Below are 16,929 nucleotides of genomic sequence, written 5' to 3'. Positions count from 1 at the left end.
ACCATGTTTAAGCACGGGCGGCAACATTAACCCTCCTGTTCCGTTCGTTTCATGTTAATTCATTCTGTGTTCCCGGTCCAAAATGGCCGCCACCGTTATAGTTTATTATAAATCCATACTAATACATATATTATCACCTAATGTTGTGTTGGGCTCACCTTGTGACACCTTGAGGAAGGATGTGGAGTTTCCACTGGCATAGGACGAAGATGAAGACGGATGTCCATTTTCGTTCAGCGCAGAGTTGTTTTTCAGTGGGGTGGAAGGGGCGTGATCATCTGAGCACAGGAAGACTTCTATTGGACCCTGGGTGCTGCTCAAGTGGACCTGGAGACTCTGATAGGGCAATCAAAAAAAAATGTATCAACCAAACTTACAAGCAATCCTACACCAAAAGTATGTGGACATCTGCTCGTCGATCATCTCATTCTAAAATAATGGGCATTAATATGGAGTTGAGCCCCGCTTTTGCTGCTATAACAGCCTCCAGTCTTCTGGGAAGGCTTTCCACTAGATGTTGGAACATTGCTGCTATAACAGCCTCCACTCTTCTGGGAAGGCTTTTCATTAGATGTTGGAACATTGCTGCTATAACAGCCTCCACGCTTCTGGGAAGGCTTTCCACTAGATGTTGGAACGTTGCTGCTATAACAGCCTCCAGTCTTCTGGGAAGGCTTTCCACTAGATGTTGGAACATTGCTGCTATAACAGCCTCCACTCTTCTGGGAAGGCTTTCCACTAGATGTTGGAACATTGCTGCTATAACAGCCTCCAGTCTTCTGGGAAGGCTTTCTACTAGATGTTGGAACATTGCTGTTATAACAGCCTCCACTCTTCTGGGAAGGCTTTCCACTAGATGTTGGAACATTGCTGCTATAACAGCCTCCACTCTTCTGGGAAGGCTTTCCACTAGATGTTGGAACATTATTGCTATAACAGCCTCCACTCTTCTGGGAAGGCTTTCCACTAGATGTTGGAACATTGCTGCTATAACAGCCTCCACTCTTCTGGGAAGGCTTTCCACTAGATGTTGGAACATTTTTGCTATAACAGCCTCCACTCTTCTGGGAAGGCTTTCCACTAGATGTTGGAACATTGCTGCTATAACAGCCTCCAGTCTTCTGGGAAGGCTTTCCACTAGATGTTGGAACATTTCTGAGGGGTCTTGTTTCCATTCAGGCACAAGAGCATAAGTGAGATCGGGCGCTGAGTTTGGGCAATTAGGCCTGGCTAGCAGTCGCTGTTCCAGTTCATCCCAAAGGTGTCCGATGGGGTTCAGGTCAGGGCTCGGTGCAGACCACTCAAGTTCTTCCAAATGACAAATCATTTCTGTACGGTGCTTCGTGCGCGGGAACATTGTCATGCTGAAACAGAAGCAGAAAGGGGCCTTCCTCAAACTGTTGCCACCAAGTTGGGAAGCACAGAATCATCTAGAATGTCATTGTATGCTGTAGCGTTAAGATTTCCCTTCACTGGAACAAAAGGGGCCAGACCGAACCATGAAAACAAGCCCCAGACCATTATTTCTCCACCAAACTTTACAGTTGTCACAACGCTGTCGGGTAGGTAGCGTTCTGCTGGCATCCACCAAACCCATCTTAGGATTGTGGGCGTCTGCATGGCCATGAAAACCCATTTCATGACGCTCCAGAAGAACAGTTAATAGTGTTGACGTTGCTTCCAGAGGCAGTTTGGAATTCGATAGTCGTGAGAGTGTTGCAACCGGGGACAGACACATTTCTTATGCACTTCAGCACTCGGCGGTCCCGTTCTGCGAGTTTGTGTGGTCTACCACTTCACTGCTGAGCCGTTGTTGCTCCTAGACGTTTCCACTTTCCACAATAACAGCACGTACAGTTGACCGGGGGGGCAGCTCTAGCAGGGCGGACATTTGACGAACTGACTTGTTGGAAAGGTGCTACGACGGTGTCACGCTGAAAGTCACTGAGCTCTTCGAATACGGTGCCAGCCAACCTACTGCTAATGTTTGTCTATGGAGATGGCATGGCTGTGCGGTTGATGTTATACACCTGTCAGCAACAGGTGTGGATAAAATCGCAGAAATCACTCATTTGAAGGGGTGTCCACAAACGTGTGTTATTGCATAGTGTATCAGTCTAATCAGTGACGCGACACGAGAGGAAGTGTTACCAGGATCCCTGTTTGGTCTCTGTTTAGGGTGTGTGTGTGTGTGTGTGTGTGTGTGTACCTCTGCAGGGTCTGGCACCTCCAGCCTGGTTTCAGCAGGGGCTTTGACCATGATGACCGTCTGGTCATTCAGACTAGGAATCCTTTTCACATCATCATACGATATGTAGGCAAACGTACCCAGAGGTTAAGGAGAAAGTAGTTCACACACACAGGACAAGAACACACTTCTATGCACACACACACACACACAGTCAGATACAGATTCTCACACACACACAGCATGTCACTCTCAAGCAATCAGATACACAGTAAGATACAGATTCACACACACAGGACAAGAACACACTTCTACGCACACACACACACACACAGCATACACACAGTCAGATACAGATTCTTACAAACAGTCAGATACAGATTCTCACACACACACAGCATGTCACTCACAAGCAATCAGATACACACACACAGTCAGATACAGATTCACACACACACACACACACACACACACGTGTGTGTGCTGAGAAAAAAAGAAGCTGTAAACGCAAACCAATTCACACACTGGACAACAGACACACAATTAGATCTGAGTCACACAGCAGGGTTGTAAAGGAAGGCTATCTCCTTGTGGGTGTGTCTTCAGTCATCTGTTGGACGATGAGTGTGCAGGTGTGTATGAGTTCGTCCAGTCTCCTCTCCTCCTGGGTCAACTCTAGCAGTTGTTTACCCACAGAGCCAGGGGTCTGGACACTGGCCACTCCTTCTGGAGACAGGCTACAGCCCCTACACACACGAGGAGAGCACATGTTAACACACACAGGAGGAGGAGAGCACATGTTAACACACACAGGAGGAGGAGAGCACATGTTAACACACACACACGAGGAGAGCACATGTTAACACACACAGGAGGAGGAGAGCACATGTTAACACACACAGGAGGAGGAGAGCACATGTTAACACACACACACACACACACACACACACACACACACACGAGGAGAGAAGAGCACATGTTAACACACAGGAGGAAAACACATGTTAACACACAGGAGGAGAGGACATGTTAACAGGTTCAGAGTTAAAGGGGGGGATAATGCAGGTTCAGAGTTAAAGGGAGGGATAATGCAGGTTCAGAGTTAAAGGGAGGGATAATGCAGGTTCAGAGTTAAAGGGAGGGATAATGCAGGTTCAGAGTTAAAGGGAGGGATAATGCAGGTTCAGAGTTAAAGGGAGGGATAATGCAGGTTCAGAGTTAAAGGGAGGGATAATGCAGGTTCAGAGTTAAAGGGAGGGATAATGCAGGTTCAGAGTTAAGGGGAGGGATAATGCAGGTTCAGAGTTAAAGGGAGGGATAATGCAGGTTCAGAGTTAAAGGGAGGGATAATGCAGATCAGAGTTAAAGGGGGGGATAATGCAGGTCCAGAGTTAAAGGGAGGGATAATGCAGGTTCAGAGTTAAAGGGGGATAATGCAGGTTCGGAGTTAAAGGGAGGGATAATGCAGATTCAGAGTTAAAGGGAGGGATAATGCAGGTTCAGAGTTAAAGGGGGGGATAATGCAGTTCAGAGTTAAAGGGGGGGATAATGCAGTTCAGAGTTAAAGGGGGGGATAATGCAGGTTCAGAGTTAAAGGGAGGGATAATGCAGGTTCAGAGTTAAAGGGAGGGATAATGCAGGTTCAGAGTTAAAGGGAGGGATAATGCAGGTTCAGAGTTAAAGGGAGGGATAATGCAGGTTCAGAGTTAAAGGGAGGGATAATGCATGGGTTTCTTCTCAGCGGTCTTGTATTATTCACGACCGTAATCTAGCCTGGGCTAAAGCAAGGAAATCATGTTCTGATGCTGATTGGCTTATTTTTAGGCAGTTATTACGAAACAAGTGTTCTCTTCTTCTCAGGAAGACCAAGTCTGAATATTTTATGTCTGTTACCACTGATGACCCTGAATGACCCTAGAAAGTTCTGGATGTCTGGTACCAGTCATGTTAACGAATCACCGTCATGTGTTTTTAAGGACTCTGTTGCTATATACGACAAAACTGAAATGCTGAATTGTTTCAATGGGCACTTTGTTATCATCTGGTAGGCTGTTTGATTCAGTGTCCTCTGTCTCTGTACAACCCTGTGTGGATGAACCAGTGTCCTATGTCTCTGTCCAACCCTGTGTGGATGAACCAGTGTCCTATGTCTCTGTCCAACCCTGTGTGGTTGAATCAGTGTCCTCTGTCTCTGTACGACCCTGTGTGGATGAACCAGTGTCCTCTGTCTCTGTACGACCCTGTGTGGATGAACCAGTGTCCTCTGTCCAACCCTGTGTGGATGAGCCAGTGTCCTCTGTCTCTGTACAACCCTGTGTAGATGAACCAGTGTCCTCTGTCCAACCCTGTGTGGATGAACCAGTGTCCTCTGTCTCTGTACGACCCTGTGTGGATGAACCAGTGTCCCCTGTCTCTGTACAACCCTGTGTAGATGAACCAGTGTCCTCTGTCCAACCCTGTGTGGATGAACCAGTGTCCTCTGTCTCTATCCAACCCTGTGTGGATGAACCAGTGTCCTCTGTCTCTATCCAACCCTGTGTGGATGAACCAGTGTCCTCTGTCTCTATCCAACCCTGTGTGGATGAACCAGTGTCCTCTGTACGACCCTGTGTGGATGAACCAGTGAGAGCTGGTCAAACTTTTAGCTTTTTGCCATTCTCAGTGCAGGAGGTACATGAAGCCCTGACATCATTAGATCAGAGAAAGCATGCAGGTCCTGATCTTTTGGATCCCTGCTTTTTAAATCTGGCAGCTGATTTCATAGCTGAATCACTTACATCTCTGTTCAATCTAACCCTGGAATGTAATGAAATTCCAAATATTTGGAAATCAGCATTTGTCCTACCACTTTTAAAAAGGGGGAGATCCAACTCTTTTAAATAGTTATAGGCCAATCTATAATACTTGACGCCCTTGTGAGTGAACAGCTGAAATAATTATTATATACTCTATTATATACTCTATTTTATCAATGTACCAATCGGGCTTCAGGAAGAAGCATAGCACAATTACAGCAGCCATGAAGGTTTTAAATGATATCACTGAAGCCCTTGACAAAAAACAGCACTGTGTCACTTTTTATTGATCTCTCTAAGGCTTTTGATACAGTTGATCATGCTATACTGAGGCAGAGATTGTCGAGCGTAGGTCTTTCAGAGCATGCAGTTGCATGGTTTGCTAACTATCTGTCTGATAGAACTCAGTGCACTCAATTTGATTGGCTGTCTGTAGTGGTGTGCCCCAGGGCTCTATACTTGGTCCCCTCTAATTCTCTATTTATATAAATAATTTAGACAAAAATGTGCAAAATGCACAACGTCACTTTTATGCTGACGATACTGTTATTTATTATTGTGCCTCGTCTCTTACAAAAGCTTTCCAGAATTTGCAAACTGCTTTTTATACTGTTCAACATACCTTTTGTCAATTGAAGCTTATCCTCAATACTGACAAAACTAAACTAATGGTGTTTTCTAATGCAAGAAATAGACCTCCGAACCTATCACCTATTACTACCTGTCAGGGCAAGGAGATTGAGGTTGTAACCTCATGTAAATATCTTGGAATTTTAATTGATGACGGCCTCTCTCTTAAATTGCATATTCAACAACTTACAAAAAAATTGAAGCTGAAATTGGGATTTTATTTTAGGAATAAGGCCCGTTTTTCTTTTGAAGCCAGAAGGAGGCTAGTATCAGCTACATTTATGCCTTTACTAGACTATGGGGATATTTTATATATGAATGCTTCCGCTCAGTGTTTGAGATCCATTGACACTCTTTACAGTGGCACTTTGAGATTTATTTTAAACTGCAAAACCCTTACGCACCACTGCACTTTGTATACCAGGGTTGGCTGGCCTTCTCTAGTCACTCGTTGGCTCAGTCACTGGTATACTTTTATTTACAAAGCCATTTTGGGTTTACTACCTTTTTATTTGGGCATTTTTATTGTTCAGAAATGTGGTGGGTCGTCTCTTCGTTCACTGGACTTTATCCTGCTAACTGTTCCAAATGTCCCAACTGAATTTGGTGAAAGGGCTTTTATGTCCTCTGTGCCATCGTCTTGGAACGCCTTACAAAATACTTTTAAACTGGAAGAACTTGTCCTGATTTGGTGTTTTTAAAATCACTGATGAAAGATCTTGAGGCTGATTCCCTGACCTGTCAATGTTTTTAATTTGCTTTTTTATACTCTTGTGAATTCTATGGTTTTTACTAGATTACTTGTAGTTTTTCATGTTGTCTGTCTGTAATTTGTTTGTAATGACTTGGTGCTGCCTATCTTGACCAGGACGTGCTTGAAAAAGAGATTTCAAATCTCAATGAGCCCTTCCTGGTTAAATAAATAAAATAAAAACACACACACACACACACACGGAGATAAGAGCACATGTTAACAAACACACACACGAGGAGAGATGAGCACATGTTAACACACACACACAAACAAGGAGAGAAGAGCACATGTTAACACACACACAACACACACACTCAAATGGGAAAGAACACACATGTTTTATTCCACACACGGTCTACCCGTGGCACAGACAGGAGCTGGAGAGAGAGAGAGGAGATGTCTTCCCGTGGCACTATCGTGCGACCCCAATCTAAGTGGGATATTGTCCGTTACGGGTTCCACCAACTTTGGTGCTTTTTTAGCCAGGAAGTGCAATTCAGGTTGGCTCTGCACAGCCATGTACCAAGGTCATCCACAGACCCCCCCCCACTCACAGCCGTGTATCAAGCCCCCCCCTCTACTCCCACGACATGTATCAAGTCCCCCCCACTCACAGCCACTGGATGTTGTTCTTGGAGGACTTCTTGATGAGATGCACCCCCTCCAGGACGTTGGTGATGTCATAGAGGCGTCTCTTCTGCACCTTGAGGGACTCCGCGGCCCGGTTCAGGTCCACCACCCCGTCACTGGACTGGGCCAGCAGCTGGACAAACTTCTGGGTCAGGAGGCATAGAGATGTGTCATACCTGGTCTTCTCTAATGGGGAGGGAGGAGCTGGAGAGAGAGAGAGGCGATGGGTTAGTTACCACAGACAGGAGCTGGAGAGAGAGAGAGGAGATGGGTTAGTTACCACAGACAGGAGCTGGAGAGAGAGGAGATGGGTTAGTTACCACAGACAGGAGCTGGAGAGAGAGAGAGAGGAGATGGGTTAGTTACCACAGACAGGAGGGAGTGAGAGGAGATGGGTTAGTTACCACAGACAGGAGGGAGAGAGAGGCGATGGGTTAGTTACCACAGACAGGAGCTGGAGAGAGAGAGAGGAGATGGGTTAGTTACCACAGACAGGAGGGAGTGAGAGGAGATGGGTTAGTTACCACAGACAGGAGCTGGAGGGAGAGGAGATGGGTTAGTTACCACAGACAGGAGCTGGAGGGAGAGAGAGGAGATGGGTTAGTTACCACAGACAGGAGCTGGAGAGAGAGGAGATGGGTTAGTTACCACAGACAGGAGCTGGAGAGAGAGAGAGAGGAGATGGGTTAGTTACCACAGACAGGAGGGAGTGAGAGGAGATGGGTTAGTTACCACAGACAGGAGGGAGAGAGAGGCGATGGGTTAGTTACCACAGACAGGAGCTGGAGAGAGAGAGAGGAGATGGGTTAGTTACCACAGACAGGAGGGAGTGAGAGGAGATGGGTTAGTTACCACAGACAGGAGGGAGAGAGAGGCGATGGGTTAGTTACCACAGACAGGAGCTGGAGAGAGAGAGAGGAGATGGGTTAGTTACCACAGACAGGAGGGAGTGAGAGGAGATGGGTTAGTTACCACAGACAGGAGGGAGTGAGAGGAGATGGGTTAGTTACCACAGACAGGAGCTGGAGGGAGAGAGAGGAGATGGGTTAGTTACCACAGACAGGAGGGAGAGAGAGGAGATGGGTTAGTTACCACAGACAGGAGGGAGAGAGAGGAGATGGGTTAGTTACCACAAACAGGAGGGAGAGAGAGGAGATGGGTTAGTTACCACAGACAGGAGCTGGAGGGAGAGAGAGGAGATGGGCTAGTTACCACAGACAGGAACACACAGTCAGCCCAGGAACACACAGTCAGCCCAGGGAAGGAAAACACAGTCAGCCCAGGGAAGGAACACACAGTCAGCCCAGGGAAGGAACACACAGTCAGCCCAGGGAAGGAACACACAGTCAGCCCAGGGAAGGAACACAGTCAGCCCATGGAAGGAACAAACAGTCAGCCCAGGGAAGGAACAAACAGTCAGCCCAGGGAAGGAACACACAGTCAGCCCAGGGAAGGAACACAGTCAGCCCAGGGAAGGAACAAACAGTCAGCCCAGGGAAGGAACACACAGTCAGCCCGGGGAAGGAACACACAGTCAGCCCAGGGAAGGAACAAACAGTCAGTCCAGGAACACAGTCAGTCCAGGGAAGGAACAAACAGTCAGTCCAGGAACACAGTCAGCCCAGGGAAGGAACAAACAGTCAGTCCAGGAACACAGTCAGTCCAGGGAAGGAACACACAGTCAGCCCAGGGAAGGAACAAACAGTCAGCCCAGGGAAGGAACAAACAGTCAGTCCAGGAACACAGTCAGTCCAGGGAAGGAACACACAGTCAGCCCAGGGAAGGAACACACAGTCAGCCCAGGGAAGGAACACACAGTCAGCCCAGGAACACAGTCAGCCCAGGGAAGGAACAAACAGTCAGTCCAGGGAAGGAACACACAGTCAGCCCAGGGAAGGAACAAACAGTCAGCCCAGGAACACAGTCAGCCCAGGGAAGGAACAAACAGTCAGTCCAGGAACACAGTCAGTCCAGGAAAGGAACACACAGTCAGCCCAGGGAAGGAACAAACAGTCAGCCCAGGAACAAAGTCAGCTCAGGGAAGGAACAAACAGTCATCCAGGAACACAGTCAGCCCAGGGAAGGAACACACAGTCAGCCCAGGGAAGGAATACACAGTCAGCCCAGGGAAGGAACACACAGTCAGCCCAGGGAAGGAACACACAGTCAGCCCAGGAACACACAGTCAGCCCAGGAACACACAGTCAGCCCAGGAACACACAGTCAGCCCAGGACACCCAGGAACAGTCAGCCCAGGGAAGGAACAACAATGTTCCCAAGGCATGGGTGGGACCGAATTTCTCAACAAACATTGGTGCTCCTGCCTGCGGCATTGTCATCAAGCCTGTCTCTTCTTCCTCGTCTCCTTTCCTTCAACCTAGAGTTAGTGAAGTGTTTCAATAGTGTGAGGTTCTAAATTAACCTTAGAAAATGTCATGGACGATCAGTGAAGCTCATACCAAAGTTTATTCACCCATTGGGTCATTCAGCTGCACAGACAAAAGGACATATTCACACAAGAAGTGGCACTTAAAAGCCTTTCTCCTATTCTGAGCCCCTCCTGAACAGCCAATACACCTCTGTTGCTGTCCAGAAGATTAGTGACACATGTTCTTCCTCACTTCATTTAACCTGACCTCGTCCACCAACTCACGGCTGTCATGTTGACTCGTACCAGGACTGTGTCTCTTCTCCTCCCATACAGGATCCCCGATGTGTGACGATAACATCTCCTGGTAGAATGTCTCCTGAACTAAATCCACAGTAAAGTCTAGCCTCATATATATTCCCAGACGGACTAACGCTGCACTATCAGTTAAACGAACCATTCACGTAAGCTCACGAGACCACTGTTAAAAGTCTCCCCGGATAAGCAATGTGGAGTCGCTCTGGAAAACATCTCCCGCTTGATGACTAAAAAAACGTAACGTCACTTTAGTACAAGATTTTGGTATTTCATTAGGATCCTCAGTAGCTGTTGCAAAAAGCAGCCATTATTCTTCCTGGGGGGGTTCCACACACAACACATAATACAGAACATTCATGTACGAGAACTACATGTTGTTGTTTTCAACACACACACACACACGTAGCCAACGTCAATGTTTACACAACAACTACCCAGTTCAAATAGAGGAGAGGCGTTGTGTCGTGAGCTGTTTACTTCAGAGAATTAGCTTTTTATTTGAGCAATTATGAGATGGAAGGGAGTTCCGTGAAATCACGGCTCTATATAATACTGTACGCTTTCTGGAATTTGGGGGACTGTGAAAGTGGGGGACCTGGTGGCATGTCTGGTGGGGTAGGTAAGTGTGTGTGTGTGTGTGTGTCAACTACCCCCCCCCCCCCCCCCCAGTCACTTACTCTGGGTTCTTCTGAGGGAGTGTGTGGTGGCTCTCTTAGCTCTGGGCTCACTGATTGGCTCAGTGGTGTACTGGTCCCTCTCCTCCAGCTCCAACCGACGCTTCGCCTGAGACAGAAGAGTTATACAGAGGTTGAACATCTGGAAACCTTCAGATGGAAAACAACCCTCAAGGGTCAGAGCGTACATACCCTAGTGGTTAGAGTGTAGGGACAGCAGGTACCCTAGTGGTTAGAGTGTAGGGACGGCAGGTACTCTAGTGGTTAGAGTGTAGGGATGGCAGGTACCCTAGTGGTTAGAGTGTAGGGACGGCAGGTACCCTAGTGGTTAGAGTGTAGGGACAGCAGGTACCCTAGTGGTTAGAGTGTAGGGATGGCAGGTACTCTAGTGGTTAGAGTGTAGGGATGGCAGGTACCCTAGTGGTTAGAGTGTAGGGACGGCAGGTACTCTAGTGGTTAGAGTGTAGGGATGGCAGGTACTCTAGTGGTTAGAGTGTAGGGATGGCAGGTACCCTAGTGGTTAGAGTGTAGGGACGGCAGGTACTCTAGTGGTTAGAGTGTAGGGATGGCAGGTACCCTAGTGGTTAGAGTGTAGGGATCGCAGGTACTCTAGTGGTTAGAGTGTAGGGACGGCAGGTACCCTAGTGGTTAGAGTGTGGGGATGGCAGGTACTCTAGTGGTTAGAGTGTAGGGATGGCAGGTACCCTAGTGGTTAGAGTGTAGGGATGGCAGGTACCCTAGTGGTTAGAGTGTAGGGACGGCAGGTACTCTAGTGGTTAGAGTGTAGGGACGGCAGGTACTTTAGTGGTTAAAGTGTAGGGACGGCAGGTACTCTAGTGGTTAGAGTGTAGGGATGGCATATACCCTAGTGGTTGGAGTGTAGGGGCGGCAGGTACTCTAGTGGTTAGAGTGTAGGGATGGCAGGTACTCTAGTGGTTAGAGTGTAGGGACGGCAGGTACCCTAGTGGTTAGAGTGTAGGGACGGCAGGTAGCCTAGTGGTTAGAGTGTAGGGCCAGTAACCGAAAGGTTGCTAGATTCAATCCCCAAGCTGACAAGGTAAAAATCTGTCGTTCTGCCCCTGAACAGGCAGTTAACCCACTGTTCCTAGACCGTCATTGTAAATAAGAATTTGTTCTTAACTGACTTGCCTAGTTAAATAAAGGTTAAATAAATAAGGTTGATCTAGGCAGCGAGCTCTAAATAGTCCACATATTTATAGGTGATCATTTTTTTTTCATTTCATTTTTTATCCTGTGGTCATGACTCTCAGAGTTGCAGGATAGTGATACAATGTTTATATATTTTGGCTTGACAGCTAGCTAGCTGTTTAGATTAAAATAATTCCGTTTTTTATTCAATCTGTTTGGAACTATTACATCAAGGACTGCATACCGTGTCCAGAGGAAGTTCAGGGCTTTTCAGCAGCCGTGCCATCACCCAGGTGGGTGCTACATTCCTGGCAATGGAGGACCAGAACCAGAGAAGTAGCCCAACGGACTGACTGACCATTCAGAGAAGCAGGTGAGGTGGGCTGTGAAAGAGGGGCTGTGAAAGAGGGACTGTCCCCCCCCCCCCCTCCCCCCAAACTGCCTTTGTTTTCTCCCTGGCAGTCCCATCGATGCCCTCTCCACTAAACCCCCACTGCCTTTCCAGCCCAAACTGCCTCAACTTCATCCAAGCTGACAGACTCCACTATTCTCCACTATTTAAATGTTAAGTTAGCTGGCTATATTTTATGTGCTTTGAGATTCTTTGAAATGTGCTATAAAATATCTATTTATTATTATTTGTGTAAGCCAAGTACACCTAATAGTACTACTGCGTAACCTAGTACTACGGCGTAACCTAATACTACTGCATGACCTAGTACTACTGCGTGACCTAGTACTGCTGCGTGACCTAGTACTGCTGCGTGACCTAGTACTGCTGCGTGACCTAGTACTACTGCGTGACCTAGTACTACTGCGTGACCTAGTACTACTGCGTGACCTAGTACTACTGCGTGACCTAGTACTGCTGCGTAACCTAGTACTGCTGCGTGACCTAGTACTGCTGCGTAACCTAGTACTGCTGCGTGACCTAGTACTACTGATTGACCTAGTACTGCTGCGTGACCTAGTACTACTGCGTGACCTAGTACTACTGCGTGACCTAGTACTACTGCGTGACCTAGTACTACTGCGTGACCTAGTACTGCTGCGTGACCTAGTACTACTGCGTGACCTAGTACTGCTGCGTGACCTAGTACTGCTGCGTGACCTAGTACTACTGCGTGACCTAGTACTACTGCGTGACCTAGTACTACTGATTGACCTAGTACTACTGCGTGACCTAGTACTGCTGCGTGACCTAGTACTGCTGCGTGACCTAGTACTACTGCGTGACCTAGTACTGCTGCGTGACCTAGTACTGCTGCGTGACCTAGTACTGCTGCGTGACCTAGTACTGCTGATTGACCTAGTACTGCTGCGTGACCTAGTACTGCTGCGTGACCTAGTACTACTGATTGACCTAGTACTACTGCGTGACCTAGTACTACTGCGTGAACTAGTACTGCTGCGTAACCTAGTACTACTGATTGACCTAGTACTACTGCGTGACCTAGTACTACTGATTGACCTAGTACTGCTGCGTAACCTAGTACTACTGATTGACCTAGTACTGCTGCGTGACCTAGTACTGCTGCGTGACCTAGTACTACTGATTGACCTAGTACTACTGCGTGACCTAGTACTACTGATTGACCTAGTACTGCTGCGTGACCTAGTACTGCTGCGTGACCTAGTACTACTGCGTGACCTAGTACTGCTGCGTGACCTAGTACTGCTGCGTGACCTAGTACTACTGCGTGACCTAGTACTGCTGCGTGACCTAGTACTACTGATTGACCTAGTACTGCTGCGTGACCTAGTACTGCTGCGTGACCTAGTACTACTGCGTGACCTAGTACTGCTGCGTGACCTAGTACTACTGATTGACCTAGTACTACTGCGTGACCTAGTACTACTGATTGACCTAGTACTGCTGCGTGACCTAGTACTGCTGCGTGACCTAGTACTACTGCGTGACCTAGTACTGCTGCGTAACCTAGTACTACTGATTGACCTAGTACTACTGCGTGACCTAGTACTACTGATTGACCTAGTACTGCTGCGTAACCTAGTACTACTGATTGACCTAGTACTGCTGCGTGACCTAGTACTGCTGCGTGACCTAGTACTACTGCGTGACCTAGTACTGCTGCGTGACCTAGTACTGCTGCGTGACCTAGTACTGCTGCGTGACCTAGTACTACTGCGTGACCTAGTACTACTGATTGACCTAGTACTACTGCGTGACCTAGTACTACTGCGTGACCTAGTACTACTGCGTGACCTAGTACTACTGATTGACCTAGTACTACTGCGTGACCTAGTACTGCTGCATGACCTAGTACTGCTGCGTGACCTAGTACTACTGCGTGACCTAGTACTACTGCGTGACCTAGTACTGCTGATTGACCTAGTACTGCTGCGTGACCTAGTACTACTGCGTGACCTAGTACTGCTGCGTGACCTAGTACTACTGCGTGACCTAGTACTACTGATTGACCTAGTACTACTGCGTGAACTAGTACTACTGCGTGACCTAGTACTGCTGCGTGACCTAGTACTACTGCGTGACCTAGTACTGCTGCGTGACCTAGTACTACTGCGTGACCTAGTACTACTGATTGACCTAGTACTACTGATTGACCTAGTACTGCTGCGTGACCTAGTACTGCTGCGTGACCTAGTACTGCTGCGTGACCTAGTACTACTGCGTGACCTAGTACTGCTGCGTGACCTAGTACTGCTGCGTGACCTAGTACTACTGCGTGACCTAGTACTACTGCGTGACCTAGTACTGCTGCGTGACCTAGTACTACTGCGTGACCTAGTACTACTGCGTGACCTAGTACTACTGCGTGACCTAGTACTACTGATTGACCTAGTACTACTGTGTGACCTAGTACTACTGCGTGACCTAGTACTACTGCGTGACCTAGTACTGCTGCGTGACCTAGTACTACTGATTGACCTAGTACTACTGCGTGACCTAGTACTACTGATTGACCTAGTACTACTGATTGACCTAGTACTACTGCGTGACCTAGTACTACTGATTGACCTAGTACTGCTGCGTGACCTAGTACTGCTGCGTGACCTAGTACTACTGCGTGAACTAGTACTGCTGCGTAACCTAGTACTACTGATTGACCTAGTACTACTGCGTGACCTAGTACTACTGATTGACCTAGTACTGCTGCGTAACCTAGTACTACTGATTGACCTAGTACTGCTGCGTGACCTAGTACTGCTGCGTGACCTAGTACTACTGCGTGACCTAGTACTGCTGCGTGACCTAGTACTGCTGCGTGACCTAGTACTACTGCGTGACCTAGTACTACTGATTGACCTAGTACTACTGCGTGACCTAGTACTACTGCGTGACCTAGTACTACTGCGTGACCTAGTACTACTGATTGACCTAGTACTACTGCGTGACCTAGTACTGCTGCATGACCTAGTACTGCTGCGTGACCTAGTACTACTGCGTGACCTAGTACTACTGCGTGACCTAGTACTGCTGATTGACCTAGTACTGCTGCGTGACCTAGTACTACTGCGTGACCTAGTACTGCTGCGTGACCTAGTACTACTGCGTGACCTAGTACTACTGATTGACCTAGTACTACTGCGTGAACTAGTACTACTGCGTGACCTAGTACTGCTGCGTGACCTAGTACTACTGCGTGACCTAGTACTGCTGCGTGACCTAGTACTACTGCGTGACCTAGTACTACTGATTGACCTAGTACTACTGATTGACCTAGTACTGCTGCGTGACCTAGTACTGCTGCGTGACCTAGTACTGCTGCGTGACCTAGTACTACTGCGTGACCTAGTACTGCTGCGTGACCTAGTACTGCTGCGTGACCTAGTACTACTGCGTGACCTAGTACTACTGCGTGACCTAGTACTGCTGCGTGACCTAGTACTACTGCGTGACCTAGTACTACTGCGTGACCTAGTACTACTGCGTGACCTAGTACTACTGATTGACCTAGTACTACTGTGTGACCTAGTACTACTGCGTGACCTAGTACTACTGCGTGACCTAGTACTGCTGCGTGACCTAGTACTACTGATTGACCTAGTACTACTGCGTGACCTAGTACTACTGATTGACCTAGTACTACTGCGTGACCTAGTACTACTGATTGACCTAGTACTACTGCGTGACCTAGGACTACTGATTGACCTAGTACTACTGCGTGACCTAGTACTGCTGCGTGACCTAGTACTACTGATTGACCTAGTACTACTGCGTGACCTAGTACTACTGATTGACCTAGTACTGCTGCGTGACCTAGTACTACTGATTGACCTAGTACTACTGCGTGACCTAGTACTACTGATTGACCTAGTACTACTGCGTGACCTAGTACTACTGATTGACCTAGTACTACTGCGTGACCTAGTACTACTGATTGACCTAGTACTACTGCGTGACCTAGTACTACTGATTGACCTAGTACTACTGCGTGACCTAGTACTACTGCGTGACCTAGTACTGCTGCGTGACCTAGTACTACTGCGTGACCTAGTACTACTGATTGACCTAGTACTACTACGTGACCTAGTACTACTGCGTGACCTAGTACTGCTGCGTGACCTAGTACTGCTGCGTGACCTAGTACTACTGCGTGACCTAGTACTACTGTGTGACCTAGTACTGCTGCGTGACCTAGTACTGCTGCGTGACCTAGTACTACTGCGTGACCTAGTACTACTGTGTGACCTAGTACTGCTGCGTGACCTAGTACTACTGTGTGACCTAGTACTGCTGCGTGACCTAGTACTGCTGCGTGACCTAGTACTGCTGCGTGACCTAGTACTACTGTGTGACCTAGTACTACTGATTGACCTAGTACTACTACGTGACCTAGTACTACTGCGTGACCTAGTACTGCTGCGTGACCTAGTACTGCTGCGTGACCTAGTACTACTGCGTGACCTAGTACTACTGATTGACCTAGTACTGCTGCGTGACCTAGTACTACTGATTGACCTAGTACTACTGCGTGACCTAGTACTACTGATTGACCTAGTACTACTGCGTGACCTAGTACTACTGATTGACCTAGTACTACTGCGTGACCTAGTACTACTGATTGACCTAGTACTACTGCGTGACCTAGTACTACTGATTGACCTAGTACTACTGCGTGACCTAGTACTACTGCGTGACCTAGTACTGCTGCGTGACCTAGTACTACTGCGTGACCTAGTACTACTGATTGACCTAGTACTACTACGTGACCTAGTACTACTGCGTGACCTAGTACTGCTGCGTGACCTAGTACTGCTGCGTGACCTAGTACTACTGCGTGACCTAGTACTACTGTGTGACCTAGTACTGCTGCGTGACCTAGTACTGCTGCGTGACCTAGTACTACTGCGTGACCTAGTACTACTGTGTGACCTAGTACTGCTGCGTGACCTAGTACTACTGTGTGACCTAGTACTGCTGCGTGACCTAGTACTGC

General features: G+C 47.8%; 1 protein-coding gene and 1 long non-coding RNA gene across 3 annotated transcripts in view; one reads left to right on the top strand and one right to left on the bottom strand.

Moving 5' to 3' along the window:
• LOC149970189 (uncharacterized) overlaps nucleotides 1-16,929 on the top strand; it is a 363,175-nt gene that overhangs the window by 253,860 nt on the left and 92,386 nt on the right. The window lies entirely within an intron of this gene.
• e2f3 (E2F transcription factor 3) overlaps nucleotides 1-16,929 on the bottom strand; it is a 28,553-nt gene that overhangs the window by 2,330 nt on the left and 9,294 nt on the right. For both annotated transcript variants that reach the window (XM_036971314.2, XM_090227457.1), the window contains exons 2-6: nucleotides 10,361-10,466; nucleotides 6,982-7,201; nucleotides 2,773-2,934; nucleotides 2,210-2,324; nucleotides 159-336 (exon numbers count right to left, since the gene is read on the bottom strand). In XM_036971314.2, the coding sequence (XP_036827209.1) occupies nucleotides 159-336; nucleotides 2,210-2,324; nucleotides 2,773-2,934; nucleotides 6,982-7,201; nucleotides 10,361-10,466 (781 nt within the window). The remainder of the gene's footprint in view (nucleotides 1-158; nucleotides 337-2,209; nucleotides 2,325-2,772; nucleotides 2,935-6,981; nucleotides 7,202-10,360; nucleotides 10,467-16,929) is intronic.

This window comes from Oncorhynchus mykiss, chromosome 30 (assembly GCF_057628025.1).
Source record: "Oncorhynchus mykiss isolate SJ-2025 chromosome 30, ASM5762802v1, whole genome shotgun sequence".
Classification (NCBI taxonomy): Eukaryota; Metazoa; Chordata; class Actinopteri; order Salmoniformes; family Salmonidae; genus Oncorhynchus; species Oncorhynchus mykiss.
The sequence above is the reverse complement of the archived record's forward strand: the minus strand, read 5'-3'. Positions and strand labels throughout refer to the sequence as shown.